Source organism: Eptesicus fuscus, chromosome 23, assembly GCF_027574615.1.
Source record: "Eptesicus fuscus isolate TK198812 chromosome 23, DD_ASM_mEF_20220401, whole genome shotgun sequence".
In the NCBI taxonomy this organism is placed as follows: Eukaryota; Metazoa; Chordata; class Mammalia; order Chiroptera; family Vespertilionidae; genus Eptesicus; species Eptesicus fuscus.
Genome location: NC_072495.1, coordinates 10404900 through 10423302, shown reverse-complemented (window position 1 = coordinate 10423302; position 18403 = coordinate 10404900). Strand labels below are relative to the sequence as shown.

Sequence of the window (18403 nt, the reverse complement as noted above, 5' to 3'; positions counted from 1 at the left end):
TATTAGAGGGAGGAGAGGAGAAAAAGGAGTTTAAGTTAAAATCACAAGTGCAGCCAGATGAGCTTTTGTCTTTAAATCATGTGAGAGCTATAAATATGAAGTCACATTCTTCTGTGGCCAGGTAGAAGCTCAAACTCTGCCGACAAGTGGTGACAAGTTAACTTAAATCAATAAACTTACTTTGCTGGGGGGCAAACTCTAATAGCTTATGATAAGTGAGGAAATGCCATTACTTGGAAGCTAATTCTAACCACTGCTTTAAAAGATAAACTATTAGGAGGTAAATGCCCTTCGCAAAGCCAGGTCAGGTGGCCTACACCATTAATCACCCTCCATGTAGTAATTTTAGATTTGAATGTGGGCCTGTATTGCATGTGCCTGAGATGGAACCATAAAACTCTTAGCAAGTGCCATACCTCAGAGTCAGAGAAGCAGAATGAAAAATCACACAGATTTGGCCCTAGCAGATTTGGCTCAGTGGATAGATCATCAGCCTTCGGACTGAAGGGTCCTGGGTTCGATTCCGGCCAAGGGCACATGGCCGGATTGTGGACTCGATCCCCAGTGAGGGGCGTGCAGGAGGCAGCTGATGAGTGATTCTCTCTCATCATTGATGTTTCTATCTCTCTCCCTCTCCCTTCCTCTCTGAAATCAATAAAGAAATACCTTTTTTAAAAAGAAAAGAAAAAATCACATAGATTCGGAAGTCAGATAGACATCATTTCCTCTTTATGAAACTACTACAGAGCCTGAGATAGGTTTAGTGACCTATCCAACTACAGGAGAAGGAAGTGGGAGAGTTGGGGCTTGACTTTGGCATCTATATTATCTTATTTCAAAACCCTTGCTTGTTCCACTGCACACTACTGCCATAACAAAAGGAATGGAAGAGACAGGTCTCTGTTCTCTGGAGTTGATGCTCTAATAGATGAGATGGGACATATACCATCTACTCCTATCTAACCAAGAGGGAATATGCTAATTGACCCTCACACTGTCACAAAGATGGCGGCGCCCACAGCCAATAAGGAGGAAACATGCTAATTGACTGTCACGCCCTCAAAGATGGTGGTACCCACAGCCACAAGATGGCGGTGCCCAGTCCCCTCAGACCCGCCAGGCGGCAGGCATGCAGCAAGGCTGGGTCCGCCCCCAGGCAGGCCCAGCAGCTCCGTGCACCTGCCTCCGGAGTCCCCTAGTCCCCTCAGCCCCCAGCTGCCCAGGGCCGACCCTAGGCACAGGCAAGCCTCGCATGGTGGCTGCCCAGCTGCCCAGGGCCGCCCGAGGCTCAGGTAACCATTGCCAGCCGAGGCTTGTGCTGCCGGCAGTGGCAGCAGCAGAGGTGTGATGGGGGCATCGCCTTCCCCTGATCGTCGGGTCGTCTCCCGCCCCTGAGGGTTCCCAGACTGTGAGAGGGGGCAGGCTAGGCTGAGGGACCCCCGCCGCCAGTGCATGAATTTTCATGTACTAGGCCTCTAGTGTCTCTCTGTCTCTCTGTCTCTCTCTGTCTCTCTCTCTCTCTCTCTCTCTCTCTCTCTATAAATATATATATATACATATATATATATATAAATAAAATATATATATATATATATATGCATGAGGCTAATATGCAAAGTGTTTCCGGCTGGCAGCTGGAAGGCCCTGATTGGTCCTGATGGCCGGCCAGGCCTAGAGACCCTACCCATGCACAAATTTCGTGCACCAGGCCTCTAGTTTGATGATAATATAAAAAATGTAATCAGATCATATATTTAACTGATTAAATAAAATAGTACATATAAGGCACTTTGCAACAATGACTAATCCATAAGAACTTATCATTTTAATTATTAAAAATAGTTTAAAAAGATGGAATATTATTCCTTTTCAACCTAATTGTTTTCTAAGTAAAACCATATACTAGATCTTAAATGCTGTAAAGTCCTTTATTATTTTATATAAAGTAACCAACACCTGAAATTCATTTTCATATGATTTAAGTACCGTATTTTCTGGCATATAAGACGGCTGGGCGTATAAGATTTTCCTGGGTTAAAAAGTCATCTTATACGCTGGAAAATACAGTAGTCCAATATATCTAATCCATTATATCTAATCCCATCAATATAGTCCAATATACCGTATTTTCCTGCATATAAAACAACTTTTTAATCCAGGAAAATCTTATACGCCCAGTCGCCTTATATGCCGGAAGTACGGTAGATTTCTCTGTATGTAAAGGACTGCCTGCCTCTCCTATTACAAAGAAATGTAGCTATCTCACTACCATCCCCAAATAGTACATCCCTCCATGTTTGTCAAGTCAGAGGGGTGCCTGAGTCATCTGAGCATTTTCATCTCTGTCTTCTGCCATGTTGAAAAGACAAATATTGTATTTTTTCTTTTTAATATATTTTTATTGATTTCAGAGGTGAAGGGAGAGAGAGAGAGAGATAGAAACATCCATGATGACAGAGAATCATCAATTGGTTACCTCCTGCATGCTTCCCACTGGGGATCGAGTCTGCAACCCGAGCATGTGCCCTTGATCAGAATCAAACACAGGACCCTTTAGTCCACAGGCCAACACTCTATCCATTAAGCCAAACCAGCTAGGGCTGTATTTTTTTATTTATATGAATTACCTAAAGTCACATTCATATAGATTTAGTTCTGTTTGCTCTGATGGAATTTGTGCTTTTTGTTTTCCATTAACTCCGGAAAAATTCTACATACATAATATCTTCAAATATTCTTTTCCTGGTCTTTCTTGCCTTCTCCAGCAATTCATACTAGATGAATGTTAGACACATGCTGTGCTCTATTGCTTAACCCCACTTTCATATTTTTATCTTTTTGTCTCTCTATGATGAATTTTGGATAATTTCTTGAGCTCTATTTTCTAGTTCAGTCTTTTATTTCCTGAGCTCGGTCTAATCTTAGGTTTATGCCACTACTTAGTTTTTCATGTCTGTGACAGTTATGCTCATTTTTGTCTTATTTTAGCTCACTGTCCCTTTTTAATCTTTTATTTTCAGTTCCACCTTTATTTTAAACATATTTACTAAATAGGCATATTTCTGGTATTCTGAGTTTCAGGAGGTATAGCCCTGCTGTTTTGTATATCTTCTGATTCTCACGCATAATGGATTGATTGTTTCCCTATATGTTTATACTTTGGGGTTGTGAGCTTCTCTTGAGGTTTTGTCTCTCTCTCTTTTTTTAATCTTTATTGTTGAGATTATTACAGATGTCGCTTTTTCTTCCCCCCATAGCTCTCCTCCACCTGGTTCCCACCCCACCCCAGGCCCTCACTACCCTATTGTCTGTGTCCATAAGTAATGCATATACGATCTTTATCTAATCTCTTCCCACACCCCCTTCCCTCTAAGAATCGTCATTCCACTCCCTTTCCATGCCCCTGATTCTATTCTATTCACCAGTTTATTCTGTTGATCAGATTTTTTATTCATTTGATTTTTAGATTCACTTGTTGATAGATAAGTATTTGGTGTCACTTTGTTGTTCATAATTTTTTATCTTTACCTTTATCTTCCTCTTCTTCTTCTTAAAGAATACCCTTCAGCATTTCATATAATACTAATTTGGTGGTGATGAACTCCTTTAGCTTTTTCTTGTCTATGAAGCTCTTTATCTGACCTCCAATTCTAAATGATAGCATTGCTGGGTAGAGTAATCTTGGTTGTAGGTTCTTGCTATTCATCACTTTGAATAGTTCTTGCCACTCCCGTCTGGCCTGCATAGTTTCTGTTGAAAAATCAGCTGATAGTCGTATGGGCACTCCCTTGTAGATAACTGTTTTCCTCTTGATGCTTTTAAGATTCTTTGTCTTTTGCCCTTGGCATTTTAATTATGATGTATCTTGATGTGGTCCTCTTGTTTGGGGTTCTTTGTGCTTCCTGGACTTGTAAGTCTATTTCTTTCACCAGATAGGGGAAGTTTTCTGTCATTATTTCTTCAAATAGGTTTTCAGTATCTTGCTCTCTCTCTTCTTCTGGCACCCCCATAATTTGGATATTGGTACGCTTGAAGTTGTCCCAGAGGCTCCTTACACTATCTTCATATTTTTGGATTCTTTTTTCTTTTTGCCCTTATGGTTGGGTGTTTTTGCTTTCTGATATTTCAAATCATTGACTTGATTCTCAGGATCTTCTAGTCTACTGTTGAATCCCTATATATTATTCTTTATTTCAGTCATTATATGCTTAATTTCTGATTGGTCCTTTTCCATCTTTTTGGCATTCTCACTAAGATCTTTGAAGGTCTCACTAAGTTCCTCGAAGGTTTCTAGAAGATTCTTCAATAACCTTATAACTGTGGTTTTGAACTCTATATCCAGTAGTTTGCTTTCTTCCATTTATTTCATTTGTGACTTGTTTCTTTGTCTCCACATTTTGGCTGCTTCCCTGTATTCGTTTCTATGTACTGGGTAGCTGCTAAGTCTCCTTGAATTGATAGAGTGGCCTTGTATAATAGGTGTCCTATAGGCCCCAGTGGCTCAGTGTCCTATAGCCTCCCCAATCACCTGAGGTGGACACCCTTGGTGCACCCCTTTGTGGGCTGTGTGCACAGTCTTCTTTTAGTTGAGCCTTGATTACTGTTAGTGTCACTGGGAGGAATTGACCTCCAGGCCAATTGGCTGTGGGGACCAGCAGTGACTACATTGGGAAAATCTGCTATGCAAGAGACACCCTATGGTGCAGGACTTGCTTCAGTGGGGCTTTGGTGCTCACTGAGTCTGTCCCTTGAGTGTGTCACTTATGGATATGAAGAGTTGTAATCTGGTATGGTCTCACACAGACCACTGGGTACACTGGCTCTTAGGTCTCCAGGGAGGTGCAAAGTCAGCCACTACCTGGGGCCACCCCGCAGGAGCTACAGAGAGATCTGTAGATTCCTCTTATTTATATTGGGTTTAGAAGTGTCCATGCAAGGCCCATCTGTGAAGCAAGGCAGGCTGGTGCTGGTGTGGGCCTTGGGCCTTTTATTGATAGCTTTGGGGCTCCCTGACCCAGCCGAAGCTAGTTTGACAGGTTTTAGGCCAAGAAAGGACAGGCCATTCATATGCAAAAGCCGCTGTGCAGGCTGGGTGGAGTTTTAATTGGGTGGGGTGGGGTCTCAGGGAATTACCAGGGCGGAGCAAACAGAAATGGCTGCCAGTCAGCTCTATACCAGGGAGGTCCCAGCAAGGGAACAATGACCACTGTGAGCACCTGCATCTGGAAGAAAGCCACCCTCAAGTTCCTGCCCTGATGCCAGACAGTTCAGTTTCTCCCCATATGTGTCTGGGTTCCCCAGAGCCTCACCCAGCACTGGAGCTCAGAGTAAGTGGGAGTTTGTAAATTCAGTTCATGGTGCTGGCCTTTTAAGAGGAGCAGCTGGGTCTCCAGCAGCCTATGTGTCACTCAGCCCCAATCCACACTGGTTTGGACTTCTTTCCCCAGCTCTGGAACCCTAGGCTGGGGGTCTGATGTGAGGCTGGGACCCCTTGCTCCTCCGCTCCTTCGGGAAGCCTCCGTAGAGGCAATCTCCCTCCTGATTCAAAAAGTGGCATACCAGGGTGCCGGGCCAGACCAGCCCATTCCGCGCCTCCACGCCTCCTACCATCTCAATGTGCTTTCTTCTTTATCTCTGTAGTTGTAGTACTTCCACTCAGCCAGCTTTCCCACGGTTCTCGATGATAGTTGTTCTGTATTTTAGTTGTAATTTTGATGTGGCTGTGGGAGGCAGCAAGTGCAAGCATTTACCTAGGCCACCATCTTGGTTTCTCCTCGAGGTTTTGTCTCTTGAATCCTGGCAGGTGGGAGGGAGGGTGTGCCTTTCAGACTGGTTTTTCGGTCGTTCTGCCAGGTGTTTTAGGAGGATCACAAACTGGGAGTTAATTTCGAGTTAATGTCTCAGCATGGGAGTTCTTAGACCATGCAGGTAGGGCCCATTCAAACCCCACACCTGCTTGGCCTTTTCCCATCCACCTCTGCAGCAGCACAGCCGCATTTATTTATTTATTTATTTATTTATTTATTTATTTATTTTTAAATATTTTTATTATTATTATTTTTTTTTTTTACAGAGAGGAAGGGAGAGGGATAGAGAGTCAGAAACATCGATGAGAGAGAAACATTGATCAGCTGCCTTCTGCACACCCCCTACTGGGGATGTGCCCGCAACCAAGGTACATGCCCTTGACCGGAATCGAACCTGGGACCCTTCAGTCCGCAGGCCGACGCTCTATCCACTGAGCCAAACCGGTCAGGGCAGAGCCGCATTTATTGATCAGCAGACTCACAGACAAAGCAAAGGCTTTCATCTACTAAAGTATCTTCATCTCATCCGGAGGCCACAGCAGCTGCCTGAGTACACAGCCTCTGTCACCCCGTCTTCTGTGAGAGTGGTATGACTGTGACCCATGAGAGCCTTTGGCGTCTGTAGGTCACTTCGATACATAAAAGCCACAGCTCCTTTTCCCACCAATCTTTTATACTTTGTTAGTCACCCTAAACTAGATGCAGTCCCACCCAACAAAGGAAGCACACACAACAGAAATGATCACTTATCATTTCCTCACTTATCATTTCTGTTAACTTGCCTGTTTCCAAGGAAACTGTGCAGTGTGAAACCAAGAACATTCTGAGGCTGGCCTACATCAGTCCAGGCCTAGGATTAACCTTTTTCTCATGGGAATCTGGATTGAAAAACAGTTTGGAGCCCTAGCCGGTTTGGCACAGGCTGCAGACTGAGGGTCCCAGGTTCGATTCTGGCCAAGGGCACATGCCTTGGTGGTGGGCTCTATCCCCAGTAGGGGGCGTGCAGGAGGCAGCCGATCCATGATTCTCTCTCATCATTGATGTTTCTATCTCTCTATCCTCCCTTCCTCTCTGAAATCAATAAAAATATATATTAAAAAACAACAACAATTTGGATTTACTATGGGATTCTCAGTTCTAACTTCGCACTCTGCACAGGCCTAGGACTTTGTCCGCTGCCCTGCCTGGACATTATAATCATTTTTGTTACCACCACTGACTGTTCCCAACTCCTTTCACCAAGGGTAGCTACCGGGTGTCATCTTCTGTTACTGGCCCTGGTAATTCCTCTTACTTCCTTGAGAGTTCCATTCAACTCTGGATTTGAAAGGATGTTTACTCTACCTTATCAAGCATTTATACTTTTAATATTTCTAGGTGTTTGTAGTATATTTTCAGATTGTCTAATTCAAAATACTGCGGTAGAAGAAATTTGAAACTACTCAAACAGCCTGAGTTCAAATTCTGACACCTCCCCAGCAATATAATCTTTGGCCAGATACTTAGCCCCCCTGAACTTTCTCCAGGCATGACATATGGAGATTAATACCTCAAGGACTTGTTGTGAGATTGCATTATTATCAAGGGTAAAGCTCAAACACCTTAATATGGTTTTCAAAGTTCTGAACAGACCCTGCCAAAGACTTCAGCCTGTTTTCACACTTCCCAGACACACTCCATTATAATATATTACATGTACATCCTAAATTGTTCCCCTCTCTAGCTTCTAAGCCTTTAGGCATAGTGTTCCTTTTTTCTGAATCTTCTCCTCCCCTGTCCACCCTCCCTGTAACTATGCTTACTAATCCTTCATACCTCAATTTAGATACCAATTTCTCTAGGAAGTTGTCCCCACTGATTCCCAAGCCTGGATTAGATCTACTGAGAGTCCCAGGTCACCTATGACATCTTGCATTTGCCCATCATAGCACTCAACAGCCTGTATACTTGTCGAAACATTACTTGAGGGGAAGATTTTTTGGCTATTTTGTTCACTGTTATGTCCCTAGCTCCTAACAAAGCCTGGCACTCAGCTCAGTACATGGTAGCTGTTGTGTTTATCAGCACCTCCATCTGTCATAATTCTCAAATGTCTAATTGTTGTATAAATAACCCTTAAGTATGCCAAGAAGCTTAGAGTTCAGTTACGAGACTAACAAGGGCATGCATTGTGTCAGAGCTACATTTCAGGCCTTTGATTTTCACTTGCTCAGTCATTTACCCTTTTTACACTAGGAACTAACCCAGGAGTGTGATGAAAAGAAATCGCAGTACGATAGCTGTGCAGCAGGCCTCGAAAGCAATCGGTCCAAATTGGAACAGGTAAGAAGACAGTTTTTAGTTGAAGAATAGCAAACACTGTCTGTGTGTGCATTATTTTCACTATACCAGTGTCAAAAGATTCCTGAGTCTTTTCCCTCATCCCCTGAGTCTGTCTCCTGGTTCCAGAGATCTTTATTTCTTCAGACTTGGTTTGTGCACCCTGAACTCTCCATCTGCACCGCTACCGCCACATCCAGGCCCCCATCCTGTCTTCCTAGATGCCCCAGTAACCCAGCGCCTGCTCTCCCACTTCCACTCCTGCATTCCTATGGTTTGTTCAGAGAGCATCCAAAGAGACCAGAGTAAAACTTAGGCCACCCTCCAGTGTCTTCCTGTTGCACTTAAAACCCAACTTCCAAATCCTTGTGCTCTGCTCCTCCGAGGGGATCCAGCCACATTGGGCAGTCTACTTGTTCTGCAAACAGGCCAGCCTTGTTTTCACCACCAGGCTTCTGCACACGCTCTTCTCTCTCTGCATCACTCCGCCCCCATCTCTTTGCTTTGATCTCTTTTTCATCATCCCAGTTTCACCTAAATATCACCTCCTTCTAGAGATCTCCCCTGATCACCCAATCTAACTTTGCCTGCTCAGTCACCCTGTCACATTCTGCTGAATTTTCTTCATCATGATCATTCCCATCAAAACAGACCTTCATTATGTGTCTCCTTGTTATATCTGTTTCCTCTTCTTCAATGAGAGCAGGGACTTATTTGTCTGTTCACTGCTGTGACCTAGCCACCTGACACAGAGCTGGGCACACAGTAGGTATATAATAAATGAATAACTGAACGTGCAGTGTTAGGGTCCTATGAGTCGTCTCTAGAAAGATTGCAGCCTTGTCTGTTACAGTAAACAGAGTTACAGTTGCAGAAGAGGAAACGACTGATGGCATTTCTTTTGTTGTGCATTCAGTCATCCTCTCTGCAGCCGACGATGCTTTCAGTAATGGTGACCATTTAAAATTATGTGTTTGTTGTAGGAAGTCAGAGGACTCCGTGAAGAATGTCTTCAAGAAGAAAGTAAATACCATTATACAAATTGTATGATTAAGGTGAGACAAAGAAAGGAAATCACAAACTTTCCTGAGGTTTTTCTGTATCAAGAACTTAACTGTCTTTCTACTTAGAACCTGGAAGTTCAACTTCATCGTGCTATTGATGAGATGAAGGCATATGTCTCTTCCGACCAACAAGAAAAAAGAAAGGCAATTAGGCAAGTAATTTTGTTGTTTTTTATATTGAGTTACATAATGTCTCACCTATAGAAGTTTTATAAATATAGTGGAACCTCGGTTCTTGAACTTAATTTGTTCCGGAAGGCTGTTTGAAAACCGAATCATTTTCCCCCATTAGAAATAATGTAAACTGAATTCATCCATTCCAGACCCCCAAATTATTCCCTGTTTTAACCTTTCTTTTATACAGTACATATCTAATGTACTATTTAATCTATAAATAAACTCTTCTTAAATTTGTAGAATCAACCCCTACTAGCCTTAAAAGAATTTTTCATATATCACTGCCTCCCAAATGCTATCTATCACCTGCTAACTGCTTTTCCTTTATCCAATTAACAACAGGTTTTCCACCTATTCATTTGCCTGTGATTGTTGTTTTCTGAGCACTTTGTTAGCACTCTTGACAGCCGCTTTATGTTTTAAAATTGTGCTAATCTTGGATTTATGCCAGCAACAAAAGCATTCTATCCTATATTTATTGCCTGAGAGATGCTTTTTGTCATGCTGAGGTATAGCATGAAAAGGTTGTCAGGTTGAAAAGTGAAGTTTTAGTCGACACCTGAGACATTTTTTTCCTGTGAGAACTGAATTGTTCACAATGGGAGACATTTAAGAAACGAGGTTTGACTGTAAAATGAAGTTATGAAATTTGGAGTACTTAAATAGTAGATAATAAGATATTGTTAAGGTTTATTTCTTGTTAAACATCTTTTGGAAAGTCTAGCCCTGTTAACTAAGTAAGAATATGTTTAATTTCCTTTCTTGCTTGCTTACTTTGTTTTTATTGTCATAAAAGATATATACGATAAAATTTGCCATTGTAACCATTTTAAGTATACAATTCAGTTGCATTGATTACATACACATTGTTGTGTAATCATCACAACTATATATTACCAAAATTTACATCAGCATAGACCCATAGACCCATAAACTCTTGTAATCATTAATAATTCCTCATTAGCCCTAGCTGGTTTGGCTCAGTGGATAGAGCGTCGGCCTGTGGACCAGAGGGTCCCAGGTTCGATTCCAGTCAAAGGCACGTGTCTGGGGTTGTAGGCTAGATCCCTCTCTCTCATCATTGATTTTTCTCTCTCTCTCTCCCTCTCCCTTCTTCTCTGAAATCAATAAAAATATATTTAAAAAGTAATTCCCCATTAATAATTCTCCCTTGTGAGGAATACATATACTTTGATAGTTGGGTTTTTTTTAATAAGCATTAAGGTTTGTCTGTTTTTAAAGTCCCCCGTGGCTTGGACTCTAGTCATCTGCCTGCTAATTGTGCAGTGTGAGTGACCGCGTTTCAGCTAGAAACTATGTGACTGCAGTGTGCCCGCCTTCAGAACAAGAAGCGGTGCCAGTACCACTAGTCCTTATATGGTGATTCTTTTGGTAATCATAGCTTGCAGCATACTGTAATAAATCAAATGCTGCCTTACAAATACATTTATAGTTGAATTGCTAGCTGGGATAAAATACAGTAATTGAACAAGATACACTTTCTTTGCCCCTTAGCACACTTCAGATGTTTTGCTTTTATCATCCAGTAAGAACTCAGAGTGTAGGATTCATATTTATTCTAGATTGCAGTTGAGATTTCTAGTGGCATATACATTAATGTTACAGTAAGGAATATAAGACCGAGAATGTCTTGGCAGAGTCTAAATTTTTTTATATATAATGTACTGGAATGCAAGCTAGACCGAAGATTTCCTATAAATAGAATATTTTTCTAATACTCCAACATACTACACATATTAAATGTACTTATTCAGATTCTTTCATTGAATATAAACTTAGCTCAAATAAATCTATGTGGTCAATGCTAATATTTCAAAAATGTGAGAAGTTAATCTTGTTCTTGAAAAATAAAAAGTTAGAAATTAAGTTCTCTTTCTTTCAAAATTACCAATATAAGTAATACAGAAGGAAATATTGCTCCTGAACTATTGGTTTCCTGATCAGTTTTCTAATCAGATATTCCTCATCATCATTTTAAAAATTATTATAACCTTTATCATTCCTTAGTTTCCCTATAGAAAAATATTAGGCCCTGACTAGAGTCATGCATGATAAGAATATTATTAATTTAATGAAGTTACTATACTCTTAAACTCACTGATACATGTTTAAAATATTATTACTATTATAGACAAAATATTTTTATTATTCCATTTTCTACTTTTGTTGTACTTTTTTGTTTTAAAAGATCGTGAATTTGAATTTTATTTAAAGAGACAGCATGTTTTATTTCAAAGTACTAGAGAGGAACTATAAAATTGGTTTCTAACCTAATTTTCCCAGTCCCTAGTTTAGTTACCTTGAGCACATCACTTCCTCATTATGTAAGATAAGGTAAACAATGTATACCACAGAATATCGAGTTGAATGTGTGTGCAGCAGTGCTTGGAAATTGCAAGGTAGAGTTCTTCTTGGAGAATAAGGACCGTTATCTGTCCTGTTTGCTTTTTTTTTTTTTTCCCAGTATGTTTTTATTGATTTTTTAGAGAAAGAGGAAAGGAGAGGGAGAGAGATAGAAACATTGATGATAAAAACACATTGATCAGCTGCCTCCTGCACGCCCCCTATTGGGGATTGAGCCTGCAACCTGGGTATGTGCCCTGACTGGGAATTGAACCCTGACCTCCTGGTTCATAGGTCAACACTTGCTAGGGCTGACCGGCAGACCGTGAGTGACAAATGAATGATTACTCTGACACACGGTTCTGTGAAAGAGAAGGTTAAGAGACTGCCTAGCTTGAGAAACCAAACGGCCCCATTCGCCTGCTTCCTTAGGCTTTTATTGTAACAAAAGCTTGATCTAAAATTAACTATTAGATACTATCAGTAGGTAAGCATCTTTGAGAAGACACATGCATCTGTAGTGTCCTTTAAGCAAGGACATTTAAAGACTAAACATAAAGATTCCAGTAAAACACCCGGGACTCAGACTTGTTTGGAAAAGTCAAGACAGGGGCTGCCACCTTCAGCAAGGTCCCCCTAAAAGCCCCCTGACCTCTTGGAGACTCCTCCTTACAGAGTCTCCAACCAAGTCCCGTGCTTCCCCACAGATACTCAACCACTGAGCCACACCTACTGGCCTGTTTGCTTCCTGAAGGCCCAGAGCATGCTTGGTACATAAACAGGTGCTGCGTAATAATCTCTCAAATAAATTAAAACTATGGATTAATGTCATTGGAAAAGAGTATGAGCCTGTTGATTTCTTGATAAAATATCAATGAAAATTCTAAAACAGTTGAGACATTTCTCAGGCCTAGGGTAATAAATGAAATATTTAAAGCAATTTGAACTATAACCGTATATTCTTCTTAAGCTAGTATGTCATTTACATCTTCCTGGCTGTTTTTTCACTGGAGAGCTGGAAAGGCAAACAGTTTGACATAGTATCTCATAAATTCTCAGAGCAAAATGAAGGCCCATCAAGATTGTGTTTATTCCCTCACTCCTGTGCGCAAATTCTACCTTCACTCAGCTCTGTGAGCACATGGGGTACTTTTGACTGACATTGTTTCTATTCTAGTCACATTCACCCCCTTTTTGCAGAAATGCGAATCTTCCTGTACTTAGACTGCTAGGGTTTCTCTTGTGGTCTGTGATTTCTTAGATTCTCAGTTTTGTGTTGTCTGATTTCTTCGTAAATACCTACTATAGTGTAGTTTACACAGAAACCTAGTCTTTTTTCCATCCAAATTTGAGGTCAAAAGTCTCTCTTCATCCTTTAATCTTTGTCCTTAACAGTTTAAATCTACTTTTTGTCTTATGTGGTATTAAGATATAATTATACTTTTGTTAAAAAATGTAATACAAAGTTATTTGTATTTTTATTTTTACATTAAATTTTTGCAGTTTTTGTTAGATTACAAAAGAAATACAAAAAGTAACCATTATGAAATATAGTACACAAAAATGGAATGTTGTTCACATTGCCATGCCTCAGAAATGTCTAATGTTAATATTTTGATGTACATTATTCCATATTCTTTTCCCATGCATTTGCTAGTGTGTGTGTGTGTGTGTGTGTGTGTGTGTGTGTGCATGTGTGCGTGCGTGCATGCTAGCAAGTGCATGGGAAATGTTTTTATGTGTATACAAAAATAAAATTAAACTACACATACAGTTTTTCTCTTCATAGTTTATCTAGAATTCTTTCCACTTTGGTATTTATAGAGCTACCTCATTCTTTTTTATAGCTCTCTATTATTCCTTTAAATGGAGTACTATAATTTATTTAAACATTCCCCCATCTATCAGCTTTAGTTTGTTTGCAGATTTTCACTGTTATAAACAGTTGTGAAGTAAATGGTTTTTGTTTTTATCTTTATTTTATGAGAGTTTTTCTGTAGGATGACTTCCTAGAATTGGAATTTCAGGGTTAGATACTATCTGGTGTATATTTTAATATGTATCCTTTCTCCCTTTTGCAAACCTCCTCAAAAACAAAGTAATTTAAGCAAATGTCTTGCCATTGTTTTAAGGATAGATTAGCCAGAAGTAGTACTTAACATTTTAATTCTCTTAATTTTATGTGATGTTTTGTCTTTTTTCCCCTTAAATTACTGTTTACTCTAGTTTACTTCTAAAAACTGACTAAGGATGAAGAAAGGAAATATTTGATAATGGGTTTTCTTCTAACTCCAGTACTCTAAATTACATTGTTTAATATATTTAGGTAGATATGTTAATGTTTTATGTATCAATTGAAGTTAAATTATTACGTTGACTCTCTAGGGAACAGTATACCAAAAATATTGCTGAACAAGAAAATCTTGGAAAGGTAAGAATTTATTATTTGTTTTATTTACTTATTTATTTTTAATATATTTTTATTGATATCAGAGAGGCAGTGAGAGAGAGAGAGAAACATCAAAGATAAGAGAGAATCATTGATCAGCTGCCTCCTGCATGCCCCACACTGGGGATCGAGCCTGTAACCCGGGTATATGCCCTTGACCAGAATAGAACCCGGGACCCTTCAGTCCGCCACTGAGCCAAACCAGCTAGGGCTATTTTTTTTTAATATGTCTAATTCACGTTTTCAGTATATGGTTATTACATTGTCATTAATTTTTAAAAGATTTAGTACAGTTTTCCTTTTGTTCATCCTCACTGGAGGATATTCTGCCATTGATTTCTAGAGAGAGTGGGAGGAAGGGGGAGAGACACATCAGTGTGATAGAGACATATCAATTGGTTGCCTCCTGCACAAGCCCTGGCCAGGGCCGAGGACCCAACCCACAACCAAGGTATATGCCTTTGACTGGACTCAAACCAGGAACCCTTCAGTCCTCAGGCCAAAGCCCCATCCACTGAGCCAAACTAGCCAGGGCTTTGTACAGTTTTCAAAGGGAAATAGGTTCCTTCTTAAGCCTTTTCAAAGATGCAGAAACTTCCTTGGTAATTTAGTTTTATAAAAGTGAAGGCACAGCCCTGGCTAGTGTGGCTCAGTTGGTTAGAGTATCATCTGTAGACTGAAAGGTTGTGGGTTCAAATCCTGGTCAGGGCACATACCCAGGTTGTGGGGTCGATCCCCGGTCAGGCATGTGTGGAAGGCAACCAATCAATGTGTCTCTCTCATATCAATGTGTCTCTCTCATATCAATGTCTCTCTCATCTCTCATCTCTCTCTCTCATCTCTCTCTCTCTCTCTCTCATCTCTCTCTCTCTCTCTTTCTCTCTCTCCCTTCCTCCCTCCCTCCCTCCTTCCTTCTTCCCTCCCTCTCACTCTTCCTCTCTTCCACTCTCTAGAAATCAATGGAAAAATACCCTCGGGTGAGGAATAACAAAAAAATAATTAATTAATTATATATGAAAGTCAGTTGCATTCATAAGTTAATGGTTTCAAATACATGTGGGTGTGAGGCAAACTAAATTTAATATTTCTGATACAGTACCCACATCCTGTCTTTGGTTCTTTAAATAACTTTAATAGATAGTTAGGATTTTGACAAGGAAATTATTCCAATAATATAAGAAAAGTTACAGTTTAAGTAGCAACTTAATCTTAAAATCATGCTCAGAACTTTTAAAATTCTTGATCTGACTCTTTTTGTTTTAGTTTATGAGAATAAAAATATTTTTTGTTTATGAGGATAAAAATATTTTTTGTAAGATACTTTATTTGTAACATAGACTTAAATAGTTTACATGCCAGGTATTGTGTCAAAAATTTGCTGGCTATATTTAAATTATATTTTCTTAATTCTGTTTTGTTTCCTATTGTTGCTTGCTATTTATTACCTTTGCTTTCATTAGCCATAGCTGAGAGGGCAGTTTTTAGTGAGTGGTTTGAATCTGGTCCTCAGCTTAGTTTAGCCTCTTATTTGGGCAAATATCAACTACCAGTCTTCTCATTGGTGTCCTTAGGTCAGCCAGTGGCTCACTTACATCCTAAAAGAGGGAAAGATGGGGATGCCTCTGTGTAGTCTGTTTGTGTCTTTGCTTGCTTTTCTGTCTTTCTTGATGATTTCCCACGCTCGGTGTCAGTGTATTTCTGTCACTGTTCCCTTGTGTGCGCTGCCATCTGCTCTGTTCCCTCTGCTCTCCTTCCTTCCTTTCTTGCCCCTTTGTCTCTGACTCCGTGCTACCCCTCCTTTCAGTCACCCTTCCTCAGTTGGTCACAATATAGACCCAAAGTACATTTTTGCAATTTACTGAAAAATGTTCTTATTCCTGTTTATAATTTTAGAGTCAGTGAGTAGAAGTTTCAGTAGGTGGAACCATATCAGTTATTAGTAACAAACATAATTCTAATAAGGATTTGGGCCAATTTAATAGTGTACTTTTTAAAAAAATCACTAAACCTTCTCCTTTAGAAATATATGCATACATAGAGCATATACTGAGTCAGGAAAGAATACACTATTTAATAATAACATAACACATGATAGTTTATCATGTATTTTTTATATCTATTATGTCATATGAAAAAACAACCCTATGAAGCAAATCCTATATAATAAAAGGCTAATATGCAAATTGTCCCCTTGACCAGGGGTTCGACCAGGGGGCGGGGCCATCTGGCCAACCGCCCACGGCCCTTCCTCCCAGCCTGCGGGCTAGCCGGACCCCACCTGTGCATGAATTCGTGCACCAGGCCTCTAGTACTTTCATAAGTATCCCCTCTTATTGGCCTTACCTGACCATTTAGAAAACTGAAGTTTATAGGCATTCAGTGCCTTACTTAGAGCTTATGGCAAAGCCAAGGTTGAAACTCAAGTCTTCCGATTCCCAAAATCTGCATTCTTTTTTGTGTTCCACTTTCCTGACTCCCTTTATTTCCCCCCTCCTTTTCTTTTATATTTCTTTGTGTTAGTTTTTTTAACTTCAGGTTGTCCTACGTCAGTGGTCGGCAAACTCATTAGTCAACAGAGCCAAATATCAACAGTACAATGATTGAAATTTCTTTTGAGAGCCAAATTTTTTAAACTTAAACTTCTTCTAACACCACTTCTTCAAAATAGACTTGCCCAGGCCATGGTATTTTGTGGAAGAGCCACACTCAAGGGGCCAAAGAGCCTCATGTGGCTCGCGAGCCGCAGTTTGCTGACCACAGTCCTATGTCAATGATAACTTTATTTAACTTGTATAACCTTAGTTTTCATACATCATAGAAGAACCTGATTCAATTGACTATTATTCATGAACTATAGGCTCGATGCACAAAATTAGTGCAAGAGTAGGCCTTCCTTCTCCTGACTGCCAGCACCGGCTTCCCTCTGGCACCCGGGACCCAGGCTTCCCTCACAGCCCTGGCTTCATCCAGAAGGTTGTCTGGAAGGACATCCGGTCTAATTAGCATAACATGCTTTTATTATTATAGATTGTACAAAGCATAGCATATTCTTCTGATTATGGCAATAGAAGTAAATCCCTGTAATTGAGACTTAATTATTCTTGATTTTTTTTTTTTTTTTTTTGACAATAGAAACTTCGGGAGAAACAAAAAGCTGTCCGAGAAAGTCACGGTCCAAATATGAAACAAGTGAAAATGTGGCGTGACTTTGAACAATTGATGGAATGTAAGAAACAGTGCTTTCTGAAACAACAAAACCAAACTTCCATCGGTCAGGTAATTCAGGAGGGAGGAGAGGATCGGCTGATACTCTGAATTCATGTGTCGTCACTCGGGGTTTTAGCCGACACGACTTCTATAAGCATGCTCCGTGGTGTATTTCTTTTCTTGAAAGTGGTTTGTGCAACGTTTTGCTTTCAGATTAGCCATTCCCTATTAAGCTTTTTTTGGAAAATAATGTTAAGATACATTTATGTTTTAAAGTATTTAATATGAAAAAAAAGGCTTTTATTTTTGCTTAGTTTATACATCAGGGGAGTCTTCTGAGTTTTATGAGATGGGAGACGAAGTTTACTATATGTAAATGTAAACATATGTCCATTAAGAAACATGTAGTGTTTTTTTAATGTAGTAACCCAATGGCTTAATGTTTTCTTAATCTTTTTTTAACTTTAGAAGAATCTTTTAGGAACTAATATCTCTTGTTTTGAAGAAACATTTATCTGAAGTTCAGCAATTCCTACAGTTTCACTTCAGTTTCTTTTTCTTCTGTCAAATTCAAGAAAATTTAACATTTTGAATAACATATTCGTATTACTTAAATGCAAATAAAATTTGATGTACATATCATGGCTATTTATTTAAAAATTATATAGTTGTGTCAAAATTTATTTTTTAATTAACAATTATAGTATGTATTAAATTTTAGGATTATCACTTATTTTCATCAAAAATCTAAAATAGTACTTAGGTCTTGGGAACAGTTATTTTAAATTTTAAAAAAAGTCGCAGAATATAGGTGTTATCATGTGCTAAAATGTTAGCACAGGATTCCAGGTGAAATTCAAGACTTCAAAGTTCTTCTAGTCTCTGCTTCATCTGGACAAGGTATTTGAAGATTCCTTTGATTTTTGCTTAAAGAAAGATATTAAATGTATATGCCACCATTTGTTTCATTTCAACTTTCAGATACTTTTCAGAATGTTTTTCCTTTAGGTTTGGAC

At 39.6% G+C, this 18403-nt stretch overlaps 1 protein-coding gene across 2 annotated transcripts in view; it reads left to right on the top strand.

The window, feature by feature from the left end:
- Positions 1-18008, top strand: part of IFT81 (intraflagellar transport 81) — a 49270-nt gene extending 31262 nt beyond the window's left edge. The window contains exons 15-20 of one of the 2 annotated variants that reach the window (XM_028147195.2): positions 8043-8129; positions 9110-9181; positions 9257-9342; positions 14117-14162; positions 17313-17456; positions 17856-18008. In XM_028147195.2, coding sequence (XP_028002996.2) covers positions 8043-8129; positions 9110-9181; positions 9257-9342; positions 14117-14162; positions 17313-17456; positions 17856-17906 — 486 coding nt within the window. In that variant the 3' untranslated portion in view covers positions 17907-18008. The remainder of the gene's footprint in view (positions 1-8042; positions 8130-9109; positions 9182-9256; positions 9343-14116; positions 14163-17312; positions 17457-17855) is intronic. The other variant, XM_054712549.1, reaches the window with a different exon arrangement.
- The last annotated feature ends 395 nt before the right edge of the window (positions 18009-18403 follow it).